The sequence below is a fragment of the Emydura macquarii genome, unplaced genomic scaffold (assembly GCF_026122565.2).
Source record: "Emydura macquarii macquarii isolate MOO-44397 ecotype Brisbane River unplaced genomic scaffold, CSIRO-AGI_Emac_v2 contig_366, whole genome shotgun sequence".
Classification (NCBI taxonomy): domain Eukaryota; kingdom Metazoa; phylum Chordata; order Testudines; family Chelidae; genus Emydura; species Emydura macquarii.
In genome coordinates this window covers 587,567-601,715 of record NW_027130503.1, presented here as the reverse complement: position 1 = coordinate 601,715, position 14,149 = coordinate 587,567, and the positions used below count along the sequence as shown (strand labels likewise).

General features: G+C 46.4%; 1 protein-coding gene across 1 annotated transcript in view; it reads right to left on the bottom strand.

Moving 5' to 3' along the window:
• ADGRB1 (adhesion G protein-coupled receptor B1) overlaps window positions 1-14,149 on the bottom strand; it is a 261,841-nt gene that overhangs the window by 66,209 nt on the left and 181,483 nt on the right. Inside the window, exons 18-21 of the mRNA XM_067529975.1 lie at window positions 13,613-13,716; window positions 12,639-12,707; window positions 6,418-6,520; window positions 617-767 (exon numbers count right to left, since the gene is read on the bottom strand). Of these exons, the coding sequence (XP_067386076.1) occupies window positions 617-767; window positions 6,418-6,520; window positions 12,639-12,707; window positions 13,613-13,716 (427 nt within the window). The remainder of the gene's footprint in view (window positions 1-616; window positions 768-6,417; window positions 6,521-12,638; window positions 12,708-13,612; window positions 13,717-14,149) is intronic.

Sequence of the window (14,149 nt, the reverse complement as noted above, 5' to 3'; positions counted from 1 at the left end):
TTTGCCGGCGGTGTAGACCTGCCCTTAGACGTCAGTAGTCAAATGAGATACTAACACGGCTCAGCAGTGCAATGTTCCCTCTGTGTATACGTGTATTTTTTTCACTTGCTTTTGGACCAACTTTGTTTTGTGGATCTTTCCGAACTGCGGTTTGTAACATCCTTGAAGCACATGCCACATCACTGCATTTGTTTTCTACAGCAATATGCCTCATTTAAGGCTAATAAATTAAACATATGGGGAAGTCCGAGGGAGAAAAATTAGCTGGAAACATCTGCACCGGCCTAATATTTTATTTGCCTGTGGAAACCCCTGCTGCCATGGAGACAGAATTCTGGAGTTATTTCACTCTGGGTGAGAGAGAATAAAAAGGGCAAGGAGGGAGAATGAGACGGAGGGAGGAAGAGGAAAACGCAGGGAGAATGGAACGTGGAGAAACAGATCCAACCCCTCTGGCAAACCCTGTGACTGGCAGTTGTTCCCAGCACTGCCGTTCTGCCCCTCCCCAGCGAAACAGAAAGGTACGCTCAGCGTTCAGATGATAAAAGAGCCCCCCAGGCTCTCCCTCTACGCTCGCTTCCCGTGCGCAGTTGTGCCACAGCCCCATGAGCCTCACCCCATCCGAGACACAAGAAGCGCTTGCGAATGATGCGGTTCCGTAACCTGCCCGTCACTGCCATGTAGGATTGCCAGGCCTCTGTCAGCACCCAACAGAAAGAGGAGAGGAAGAAGAAATGCAGGAAAGCCGCCACCAGCGTGCATATCACCTGGAGATGGGAGGAAAGGGACACAGGTGAGATTAGCAGTGGGGAAGGGGAACAGCTTCCAAGCCGCATTCTAGAAGGAAGCTCACAGGAGTCAGACAATGAAGAGACACACAACCCCTTCAAGGTCCCAGTTCAGCAAACCACTGAAGCACGTGCTTAAACTTTAAGCATCCCATTGAAGTCACTGGGGACTTGGGCATATGCTTAAAGTTAGGCACGTGTGTAAGAGTTTTGTTGAATTGGGGCCCAACTTCACGCAATGGGGAGAAATCCTTGTCCTGGGCAAGTCAACGGGATTTCTGTCCTTGACCTCAGTGGGGTCAGGATTATTTTATAGTTATTTATTTTCTAAATGGCACAAAAGGCTTGGGGCCAGATTTTTAAAGTATTTATGTATCTATCCTCAGGTAGAGGATAAATTAGCTCAGACATTAAACTGGTATGGAACCATCTCAACCAAAAGACCCAGAAATGCCACTGGAGCAAAACCACAGAGTGAGATTTGGAAAAAGCTATTTAGTTCATATCCCAGCCAGTCCAGGACTGTTACTTACAGACTGAAAGAATGGATCATGTAGAGCTGGGCAGAATAATGACTGTGGGGCAGGATGATAGCTGTCTACAAGGTGAAGGAGAGGAACTGTCCTACCTAGAGGATGTAACTAGGAGTAATGGGAGGGCATTAAGAAAAGGTCATTTTGGAAGGACTACTGGGAGAAATTTCATTATAGTGGGAGCAGTTTCCCAAGGGAAATGGAGGAAGTTAGAGACAGTTAAAACTAGATAGGGAAAATACTAGAAAATGTAGTATAGGGAATAATCCCGCACTGAGAGGGAGATGGACTAGATAACTGAAAAGGTCTTCTCTATCTCTCATTCCTATGGGCCGGATCTTCAGCCGGTATAAACTGGTGTAGCACCATTAACTTTGACAGAGCTTTGCCCATTTTGCACCAGTTGAGAATCTAGCCCCATTATTTGATATATTCAAGAATGAGACAAAGGCAACACATTCTAAGAGCTGCCAACGAGAAGCAGTGGCAGAAATCAGAATCTGGGTGACAAACTTGCTTATAGCATTCAGGGGTAGACACGAGGGTTTTAAAATAGGTTGTAAGCCTTTCTCTTTTTGGAATAAAGGTGAGAATAGACCTGGCTTGTGGTCACTGAATCTTCCTTTTTCTTCACCCACTGATGTCCTTTACACGCAGAAGCTATCGTCCGTAGTGTAACCATTATCAGGATCTGATCAGATTGATTTCAATGCATACAGTGATTTGAACTGAGGCCATCAGAAGCTGCATGCAAGACTTTAAGTTTTTTGAAGCAGAGGCTGTCTTTTTGTTCTTTGTATGTATAGCACCCAGCACAACGAGGTTCTGGTCCATAACTTTTTTTTTTCCAACCAACTTATAGATCTAGGTGAAATTTTCAAAAATTTCCAAGTGATTTCCATAAGAAAGTCACTATTTTCTGGCCAGTTCTACAAATTCCCCATCTTACTGATTTTATCTTGTGTCAGCGTGATTTTGCTATTATGGCCAACAGTGTGTCTGGGAGAGAGGAAGGTGCTTTGCTTTCTGATTTTCCAGCTTGCCAGAGAGGTGCATTGCATTTTCCAGGCACTTTTACCTTTTATCAGAGATTTATGAAAGAATTTGGGAGGGAGGAGACAGGGAGGAGGTGAGCAGATATGAAGTTCATGCTTCCAGTGAGAACGGAATCCTGCATTTATCTACAAAATAGGGAGCAGCAGGAGAATCTTCTCCCACACTGCCCCATGGCTACGTCACCCCAATTTACCATGGAAAGGCCAAGTATAGGGATGAAAAAGTGATTCTCAATGGTCAACTCAGCACTAAGCTTCTCTGGTGAGACTACCCAAGGGGTTCCAGACAGGATCATACTTGGGGCAGCTAGCATGTCCTGCTGCCCATGCCACTGTGGCTACAATTGTATTTGTAGCACGCAAGCACAATCAAAACTAGAGCAGGTAAATCTACCGAAGCTGGACATTACACTTTTCAGTTCTAGGGCAGACATGCTCATTTGTTCATCAAGAAGTCTCGTGATAGCAAGAACTCTTTTCCATTGTCACCCCATGCTGGGTTCAAACCAGCAATCTTCACATGAGAGACTGCTACTCAAGCCAATTTACCAAGCTGCAGTACTGAACAATCCAGGGTCCTTACACGTCTCGTTTTTAAGAAGAGAAAATGTTTTCCTTTGCAGCACATAGATTCATAGACTCTAAGGTCAGAAGGGACCACTGTGATCACCTAGTCTGACCCTCTGGATAATACAGGCCAGAGACCTGCCCCACAATAATTCCTAGAGCAGATCTGTTAGAAAAAATATCCAGTCCTAATTTTAAAATTGTCAGTGACGGAGAATCCACCACCACCCTTGGTAAGTTGTACCAATGGTTAATTACCCTTCCTGCCAAAAAATATGCCTTATTTCCAGTATGGAATTTGTCTAGCTTCAAATTCCAGCCATTGGATCATGTTACACCTTTTTCTGCTAGACTGAAGAGCCTGTTATTACGTATTTGTTCCGCATATGGATACCTACACACTGGAATCAAGTCACCTCTTAACCTTCTCTTAGTTAAACTACATACACTGAGCTCTCTGAATCTATCACTAGAAGGCAGGTTTCCTACTCCTTTAACCATTCTCGTGCCTCTTCTCTGAACCGTCTCCAGTTTATCAACATCCTTCTTGAGCAATGAGCATCACAACTGGATATCGTGTTCCAGCAGCGGTCACAGCAGTGCCAAATACAGAGATAAAATAATCTCTCTACTCTTATAAGTGATTCCCCTGTTTATGCATCCCAAGATCGCATTAGCTCTTTTGGCCAAAGCATCACACTGGAAGCTCATGTTCAGCTGATTATCCACCACAACACGGGTCACTGCTTCCCAGGATATAGTCCCCCCCATCCTGTAAGTATTGATGACATTCTTTGTTCCCAGATGCGTACAGTAACATTTAGCCAAATTAAAACACATATCGTTTGCTTGTGCCCAGTTTACCAAGTGATCTAGATCAATATGAATCAGTGACCTGTCCCTTTCATTATTCAGCACTCCCTCCAATTTTTGTGTCATCTGCAAACTTTATCAGTGATGATTTTATATTTTCTTCGGGTCACTGATGAAGATGTTAAATAGCATAGAGCGAAGAACCAATCCCTGAAGGAACCCACTGGAAACAAACCCGCTCGATGACAATTCTCTGTTTATAATTACATTTTGAGATCTATCAGTTAGCCAGTTTTTAATCCATTTACCATGTATCATGTTAACCATGTATCATTCTAGTTTTTTAATCAAAATATCATGTGGTACCAAGTCAAATGCTTTATAGATGTCTAACTCTATTATGTCAATAATATTACTTTTATCTGCCAAACTTGTAATCTCATCAAAAAAAGATACAAGTTGGTTGGACAGAATCTATTTTCCATAAAAGCACATCAATTTGCATGATTACATCACCCTCCTTTCATGCTTTATTAATTGAGTCCTAATTAATACCACATAATCGTGCCTACAATATATTAATAAACTCACAGAAACTAATGTTACTGGATAATGCTCATTCTTTTTGTATTACAAACATTACAATATTTAGCCCCTATACAGAACTTTCATCTTCAAAGAGTTTTGCAAATTCTGAGATTCTGGCCTTTGGGGATCCACAGGAGGAAATGAAGGAAGAATTTGGCTTATTGAAGCAAAACAATGCCAAAGGAACCCTCAGGGGAAAATGGAGCAGCAAACCATCGCCCAATTTTCAGAAACTCCATCATCAATAACTCAGCTTTTATAAATTCCAAATTTAGACTCCATGGAGCCCCAGTCTCTTCTCTGCGTAGTTTCTTTCTCTGTTCCCTACCAGAAACCATTGACTACATGGCTGAGCGGAAATCCAAGAATACCTTTTTTTTTATGGTGTTTCATGCATATTTATGTGCAAAGAATTAATCTGCCTCTTGCAAAGTCAGAAGCTTTGAATCCCCACTAAAGACTCTGATGATGGACATCCATAAAATGAGGATCAAAAGCAGGAGAGACAAATTAGGCCATAACTCTGCACCAAAGAGGGACAGAAATAAATCAAAGCACATGAGCGGCTCCACCAAAATTGTTGACTTTTTTTTTTTTTTCTGGGATGAAGTTGATTATTTAGTGACCAGAGCCAAAAAGGAGCCCCAGCTATGGTCTTCCAGGTTTAGTAAATGGGAAGGAACTTGAAGAGATGCTGTTTTTCATAGCCCTGGCACACACTGTGCTTGGCGTCAGCTGAAGTTCCCAGTCAAAGCCCTGGCAAAGCCATTCTCTCCATCCCTCCCTCCCCACTCTACCACTTAACAGACCATGCACGATGCACAAAGAAGGCAAGCTTATTGCTCTGCAGAGTTTACTTTTGAAGTGCACGTCGTAATAGGGAGAGGAGCCAGATTTGCAGGCCTGGAGACTGAATCCCTCCATTTATCCACAGAAAGTACGACCTGGAGAGCAGCAGGAGGGAAACGTCTTCCCCACTGGCCCCCAAACATGCCCTCGCTCTGACTTGAAAGGTCTCTTAGGGACCAAAACGCTAATCAGGCGCCATGGCTCATTCAGTCCTGGGGATTCTCTGTAATAAAGCTTCAAAAGAGGCAGTCCAGCCCTGTGGGTTGCATGCTAGCATTAGCCTCAACAGGTCTGGGGTCTAGTCTGGGTTTTGGCACTAGCCCACCGGCTGATTTTGAAGCAGTCCTTTCCTCCCTTTGCAGCTTAGTTTCCCCCATCTGTAAAATAAGGATAATGAGAGCGACCTCCTCTGTAAAGTGCCTCCAGAGTTGAGTGGGGTTGTTATTATGAAAGGTGCCACCTGGAGAATTAAAGGGCTCTGGCTGGAAACCAGTCAGACAGGCAGTATGGTATCGTGCTGGGTAATGCAGAGAAGGAACATACTTTAGTGGTTACGTCAGGGCAACTGGGTATTCCGAGCTTTGCCACTGACTCACTCTGTGACCTGGGGTAAGTCACTCAAGCTTTCAGGCTCAGATATCCATGGCATTTAGGTGCCTAAATCCCACCGATTTGAAATCAATGGGAGTTAGGCACCTAAATACCTTGGAAGAGCTGGGCTCCAGTGCCTTAGCTTTCCAGTGTGTAGAGTCGGTCTAATGATACTTTCCTACCCTAGAGAGGGTGTTGTAAGGCTCTTTTTATTAATGCTTGCAACATACTTTAAGCTCTGAGGATGAAAGTTGCTTGAGAAGCGCAAAGCATTTACAATGCTGAGTTGCTGGAGATTCCCCCCCGTCCCTCCCCCCCTCCCCCGGTTTGTCTTTTTGAGTTTTTGGCAGATAAAATGACTAAGGTGTTAGACGTAACCATGCTCCATTGCTCACCACGTGCCTGCTAACCCGAGGCAGATATTCAAAAATACCACATTGGTTTTTAATGAAAGCCCTCAGGATGTTCCCAAATTATCAAGGAGCGAACGAGAGAGAAAATTGAAATCTGCCATTTAGTGGTGTCTCTGCCACGTAGCTAATTAACCGAGGGAGGCAAAGAGGGAGGAAGGGGAAAGCTGCCTGAACAGATCATCTCAGTGCTAAATCAGAGAACAACACATTCGTCTCCTACCTTATTCCGGGTCTGGGTTTGTCCGATCAGAATGAGAGCATTGGAGGAAATGATGGACAGGCAGAAGTTGATGAGAATGACAGAGCGTTCTGAGCGGATGTATCTGCAAAGACAAAAGAGGGGGAGAACTCCTGTATTTTAATTTGTAATACAGTAGCACCTAACGGGCGCAACCAGATCAGGACCCCACTTTGCTAGGCACTGTACATACACCTAATAAGAGAGAGTCCCTGCCCTGAAGATTTTATAATCTCAATAGACAAAGGAGGGGGGAGGGGAAAGAGGTGCACTGACTTGCCCAAGAAGTCACAGAGCAGGTCAATGGCAGAGCCAGGAACAGACCGCAGGTCTTGGTCCCTGCTCTAGCCACTAGACAATGCTACCTTCCTAGAAGAGACATGAATATCAGTGTTAGACGTGGTTGAGCTGACAAACTAGCGTTGTACACCAGTCTCTGCCATTGGCCACAGCTGGATGCTTTAGGGGAAAGCACAAGACCCCAGTTGTACAATCCTACACTATGTGAGGATGAGATTTCTTCCGTACCCCGGCTAGTGATCAGTGTGTGCCTTGAAGCACAAAGATTGAGAGTCCTTGTAATAGCATAGAGGCTATTCGTATTCACAGAAATGTCTAAACCTTTTCTGAAACTTGCTAAGCGCTAAAAGTTCTCTTCAGTTCAAATGACTTGAAAGGGGACCTGAAAAGCAGCTTTAAACAACAACACGGACGTGTTAAGATTTCCAAATCGGTGACAGAGCCACAGGCATGCAGGCTATAAAAGGGGATTACAAATAAATGCATTTTCTGTACAAACAGCTTGAAAATCAACTCCCCCTTCCCCCCCTTTGCTTAACCTGACAAGACATCCCTGAAAAAGAAAATAATCAGGGTTTGGTTTCTAAAAATGCTGCTGGTATCCTTTCCGCAGGGGTTGGGGGGCAGGAATGCCTTCAAAGAACAGGCCATTCACTTCGGTGTCTAAACTGGGATTTTGGAGTTGGCCTTTGGGAATCCACAGTAGCAGCTGTTGACTTTAGCACCTCCCGGACTTGAGTCCTTATTCCTTTCTGATTATCCACGCACAGCACAGCAATGGCTTGCTCCTGAACTACATGCGTGTGACCTAACTAAACCCACTCGTTATTGGGAGAGACTTCTCAATACATTTTCAATTACTTAATACAAATAGAAGTAGGGAAAACAACCAGCACAGAAGATAAAGTAAATGCATTCCTCTACAATCGATTTAGGGCCCGGTCCCAGACCCACACGCATGAGTAACTTTACTCATCCAAGTATTCCCTCTGACAATGGAGGGCGCTAGCCTGAATAGAAGGAGGACCTATGGAAATTAGAAAGTGAGATCCATTAGCATCCCCTGGAGGTGAAGGCAGGACCTCTCTCTAGAGCATGTATTCCAGCATGCGGCCTAGTCATTTTATGTCTGTGACTAATCTGGGCAATAGTAAATACGTTGGGTGTTGGGTACTGCGTTATGGATTCCTCGCCGGCCCAGCCAAAGCAGTATCTGCTGCTCTCCGTGCCCCAGGTTCCCAGGCTGCGTGGAGTGGGACCGTGTGCTTTTGGTAGACAAGGAGCTGTGTGCAGCTTTCAGCTCCATTTTTCCTTCCCTTTCCGTTTTGCGTTCAGACGAGTACAAATGCTCAGCGTGAACTCCAGCTGCGCCACTGAGAGTCACTGGGTTTACGCTGAAAGCAGGAAGCAGCCCAAACTTCCCTTCCTAGCTAGGCGCAGTGTTCAAGCATGCCGGGGTGGGGTTCAGTGACAGGTGAATCTGGCTCAGCTCCCCGTGCAAGTCTTCTGGAAGTCTCCCGTCAGCCACTGCTGGGAGGCACAGAGGAAGCCCTGGACTCAGGCTTGGTCGGGAACGGATGTGAGGAGTTGCTATGCAAACACTGTGCTTTCACATGCACCTAGCTGCGCTTTGGAAGAGGCTCCTGGCTTGGGAGCCCGGAGATGTCTATACATGTCCTTAGGATTCTTGTGTGAGGGAGAAGAGCCAAGCACCTGCCAATCCTGCCCTCCTCTTCCCTCCTGTGCGTCAGACACCCCGCTCTCCCATCTCTCCCCCTTTCCAAAGGAGAATGCTCCTGTTCCCCTCGCCCTACTGTACTTCAAAGAAGGCCACCCTGGTGGGCAGAAACCTCCCTGTCTTTCAGCAGAAATACGCACCAGGCCAAGAAACCACCAGTGCCGTCTACAGCTTTTGGCTCTGAACCATCTTTCACAATGCCTGGCAACCGAGGGTGGTGGAATAAAGAGCCTACATAGGTTGGGGCAAGTGAGGGGGTCCTGGTAAGAGGAGGCAAGGGAGTCTGGCCTGGCTTTCCCTAGAAGCCCCAATCTGGTCCCTCCGCTTATCAGCCACAGGCCCTACCTCTCCCAGCACTCTGACCCCGAGAAGCAACCTTTAACCCAGGCCACTGGCCAGTCCAGAAGACATGAAGCACCCGAGGGCTTGGCTGGTGGCTGACAGGTTAAATATTGTTTGAACAGTCACAAAATCTTCACCGTTCAGCGGTAAATATTATTTCAGCCCTTGTAAGGGCTAAGATGGAACTTCAGAGCTGGGGGAGGCCAGGTAATTTTCATGACCATAGGGTTATATGCATGGGAGGAGGAAAGGGAATAGACTAGGGGATTAGCGGGGAGAACTGAGAACATCTACTCCACCTGGAAACAGTAGACATCGAGGACCACTGAGGATGTTGCCAAATGTCTGGGCTCCACCATTTCCTACCAGTGTGTGCCAAGGACCAATGCTGGAAGAAAGCCCTCGTCTCCCTTTGTTTGACATACATTAGCCATAAGACATAGGGGGTAAGCGGGTCAAGCTCTCCACTGGCCGTGCGCCCAGTGGAAGCTGCTCCATGGCAGCAAAAACAAATGCTAGGATTATACGCGCACAGGCAGACACAAGCAACAACCCCGCAGTGTCAGGGCGGGTGAGCAGATACTGCAGCTGCAATCCACCTATTCTGAAAAAGCCCTCCTTTTCCACTTCCCCAAAACCTGGTGCCCGGCACCATCATTCACCCCTGGGGCAGGGCAATGTGTTTTCAGAGGACAAGGGGGGAAGCTACGGCCACCTGGTGAGTTAATTCTGAAACTCCCAGGGGGGGTGAGAAAGACAGCACACAGAGGAAGACACAAAGCTTTGAGTCAAGGTAAAGAGCATGGACAGAGCAAATGATAATGCAAACCACGGAGAAGGGGCTAATACATGCTCTGGATGACACGTTATTTGGACGTTCACAGCCAAGGGAAAGAGGAGTAGGGGTGGGGTTAGGGGGAATCTCCATTCTGTCTATGGTATATATTTAGGAATAAGCATACTCTGTTCTTGGTTTTCCATCCAGGGAGGCAACGTACAATGATCAGAGCAGGAAGAGAGAATTCCTGGGCTCTGTTCCCATTGGTGTGATACTGGGTGAGTCATTTAATATTGGGAAAGTGCTTTAAATTCCTTGGATCAATAATTACATGCTGTATGACTGTAATCTACAGAAATTCTCTTTCACAACATTTTGATCCAGATTCTTGAGTCCCCACAGTTCAGGGCTTTTTAGATTCAGTCTCTTCCATTGCTATCATCATCATCATCATCTTGTCAACTTCGTGGCCCAACATAACCCCAGAGAGTGTCCCTGATTCCCAAGGCCCTGTACCTTCTGCAATCATCTACACCAATGCAAACTGGCTGTAAATGCTCCTCTTCCCAATACACCTGCACTGGTTGTAAGTGACTGCGCAAGGTGACAACCAGCTGCCTACGGCAAATGCCGATTTGTCCTTCATTCCCCCAGCCAATCAATCTCAGTCAAGTCTTGGCTGATGGTTCGTCATGGAACGAGCAGCTCTTCTATAATGAAGTACTGGCCAGTGAGCTCTTCACTAGCACCATCTCTACCTTACCCCAGTATCCAGGCTACCACTGGTTCATCCTTATAGAAACAAAGCACCCGTGCTTTCACCATCACCCTTATCCTGGAATAACCCATGAGGCACCAATCTTTCCCACTGACCCACACTCCACTTGACTCTCTGTGGACTCTGACAATACTGAGATAAGAGGACATTATGGGGTTGCCCTCTCCTACCTACTCGACATGAATACAACATCCAAAGGGTGCCATGGCCCAGCACCCTCACCACGGCATGATGGCCACTGCACATTCCTTTCCTGGATGTTAAACACTGCTGCATTCCCCCACCAAAGCGCAGGAGATCACTGATCATGGTACACCACGTAACCATGCTTCTTTCTTTCTTTCTTTCTTTCTTTCTTTCTTTCTTTCTTTCCATTCATCCATCCATAGCAGCCACAGTTGCTGTCCGGCTATCTTCTGAGACAACCCTCCCCATCACAGCATCTGAGCACCTCTAGTGAAGGGGAAACTACTGGATTTAAAGCAGGGCTTGCATGCAATAGGAGGCCGAAGCCCCTTGGTAGAGCCACTAAAATTACACTCCACTGTGAGGAGGCAAGGGGTGAGACAAACGCATGCTGCTTTCTTGCAGCAAGACATGGATATAGCTTTCACCCAGCCATCAGCAGCAAAACACAGAAGCCTGAGTTGTTCCGCACGTTGACTGGCTGACGAGAAAAGCAGTGGGAGACCTAATCAATTCCGAGCATCGATCATGGTGGTGTGGAAAGGTCACTCCAGCTCGGTGGGTTGCTGCACAACACTGAGGTCAGGGATGGAAAATACACTAGAATACCCATGATTGCTCCTGAGTGTCAAGAAGCAAAGTAAAGCAGAAGCAGATTAGATCACCTGACCCATCCCCAGCCAGGACACAGTGAATGTTCCCTACAGACCGTCCCCCTTGGCTTTGCCCATTCCTGGGGCATTTTTAAAGAGAATTCTGCACTGACATCAAGCTCAGGCTGGATTGTTCTGGGCAGGGAAGTCCTCTCTTTATCCACAGAACCTGCAGAGCACACGGACCACAAGCAGGCTGCGTTTCCCAGCCTGACCAAGAGGCTGAGGGCAGGGAGATGGTTCATTTTCCAAGTCACTGGCTTCTCTGTCAAAGCTGCCAGCAAGGGGAGTGATGTACCATTTGTGGAGGGGGTGGGGGAGAGTTGTAACCATCTGTCCACCAGGAAATGGACTGAGTCCACCCACAGGCCACCATAAAGCCCATCAGACAGTGGCAACGTTCAGTTGGGAATGACGTGCTGCCAGTCTGACTGTATCTGAACTGGTCACTCAATCTGAAAAGCTCCATCCCACTCCCATCGATAGCCTGGCACGTATCAGTATTGGGAAACGGCTACTGAGGATTTGAATGAGAAGCAGAGGATTGTTTCATGTTCTCTCGGTTATCTGGCCCATCCTCCAAAAGTCCCGAGCACCCTCCCTCTTGCTTTCTCTCACTCCCTTTCTCTCTGCCTTCCTATACAGAAGCAAGGTCTCGTTGGGCAAAACTCTGGGAATGTTTCCAAATTATCAGCCTCAGTGAATCTATTCATTAGAACAGGTTCGTTTTCAAGCGGAGCATCTACACACATGCTCCAGCTGCCTTTGTCCAAAAAGTCTGCATGGGAAATTCTCAGCAAAATCTCCACAAAGCAGCTGAATTCCAGTAAGTGCTCTCCACAGAACACCAGGCTGGTCGAACGCTGTTGTAACAAGAAGCTTCTCTCCCACACACTGGCAAAAGGCCAGGTTTGCAGAGTTCCCGTACTTGGTCGGCAATGAAAATGGGAATAACCGAGCTGGGAACTCCCCATTGTTTGTAAGATATAATGTGGTTCTAAAAGGGCTCACTTGGTCCTGAGATGTTGAGCGAGAGATATTACCTCTGCATACAACACGGGTGAGATTGCTCTTACAAGCGTGTCTAGTTCTGGTGTCCACATTGTTGAAACAATGGGGAGGGCTCAGAGGTGATGGGCCAAAAGAAAGATTCGAGATCTAGAAACCGGCCTTAGAGTGAGAGACTAGATGACCTCACAATTCATTTAGCTTATCGAAGAGACCTTTCAGAGGCAGATCGCAGTCTGTAAGTATAGGGAGAACATTTCTGATCCCAGAGGGCTTCTTAAGCTAGAAAAACTTGAGTCGCACGCTCACTTAGAAACTCCTGCCTCTAGTCGACTTGCTTGGAAATGAAGCCTCAGGTTAAGTATAAAACTGAGGCCCAATCTTGCTACAAACTAGCCCCAACATTGACCTCAAACTCACCTCGACTCACTCCCCAGGCATAGGCATACCAAGACCCAGCGGGTGGAATCGGAAGCTAAAATATTCAGGCTGGAAATAAGGTGTACATTATTAACAGTGAGAGAAGCTGACAATCGGGACAGTTTACCAAGCAAAGTGGTGGAGTCTCCATAATTTGGAGTCTTTATATCAAGGTGGGACTTTCTAAAATATACACTCTAGCTCAAGCGTAAGTTGTTGGGCTCAGAGCAGAAATCCCTGGGTGAGGTTCAATGGCCTCTGGAGATCCTATGCCAGTGCAGGCCTTGTATGAATGAAACTTTGTACGTTAAGGAGTTACAACCACCACAAAAATGCAGCTACTTCTAGGGTGATGCACAGCAGCTGTTTAACGTTGAACAGTAACCCTATTCAACAGGAAGTGAAGAAGAATCCCATATTTGAAACTGCAGGAGAAATTTAGGCAGGCAGAAGGTAGCTATCTAAATTGGGATCAGGCCAGAATGTTCGGTTGAATAGCCTTAAGCTTATGAAAATTGTGGTGGGATCATTAGGACCTCCATTTTCAAAAGAGACTAGTGCTTTTGGGTGCTTCGGTTTTACCCATCTCCAACTTCAGACTCCGTAAAAGGTCTTGGTTTTCAGAAAGTGCTCAGCACCTGCCTTCTGAAAATCAGGCCTCTAAAAGTGTCTCAAGGTGGACACCCAAGAACTGAGGCACCCAAAACAACAAATCACTTTGGAAAATGTTTTAAGTCCATGACTCAAGTGTTCAGGGCACTAATTCCATTGATTCTCCAGCCAGCACTGTTCTGGGTTACTTGCCAGAGAAGAGAATGCCACCAACACCACTTCCTTCAGCACCTGCTCATCAGAAAACAGTTCTCCCTCAGCGACCCAAACATCCACAAAAGGAGGGCAGAACATCCAGCTTCCACCCAAATTAAGTGACAGCTGCTGAGCCCAGAGAGAAAAGTGGAGAAAGGAATCTGTACCTCCAGACAGAGACGTAAATGATAATCAAGAGCAGAAGCGTCAGTGAAGATACTCCACAGCCTACGATTAAGGTGACAGAAGGGACGAGCACCTTTTCCATGTTCTGAAAGAGAGAAAACAAGAAACAAAAAGGACACTCAGCGAATGTTACCAGCTTGGTTTTACAACAAGCTCTTTTCCCCCCACAATTGTCTGAGCACATGTCAATTGACCTGGTAATCACATCAAACTGAAACCAACAAATAGGATGGGAGAAACAGATGCATTTTTGGTTGATCCAGCCATTCATTGGGCCTGATTCTATTCTCACAGATACAGGTGTAAACCAAAAGTAAATCCACGGAAGTCAATGGAGGCAAATGGTGTGAAAGTGCTGGCTCAGAGAGGAGAATCGGGCCCTTCGTCTTTAACACGGGGCTCCCGAGAAGGTTAATGAGGCAATGACAGCAGGCGGTCCGCCCGCTTGCACGTTTACAAATCAGCTCTTCTGGGGGCTGCTATCATTGCAGCTCGGAGGATGAGACGAGGGTGAAACT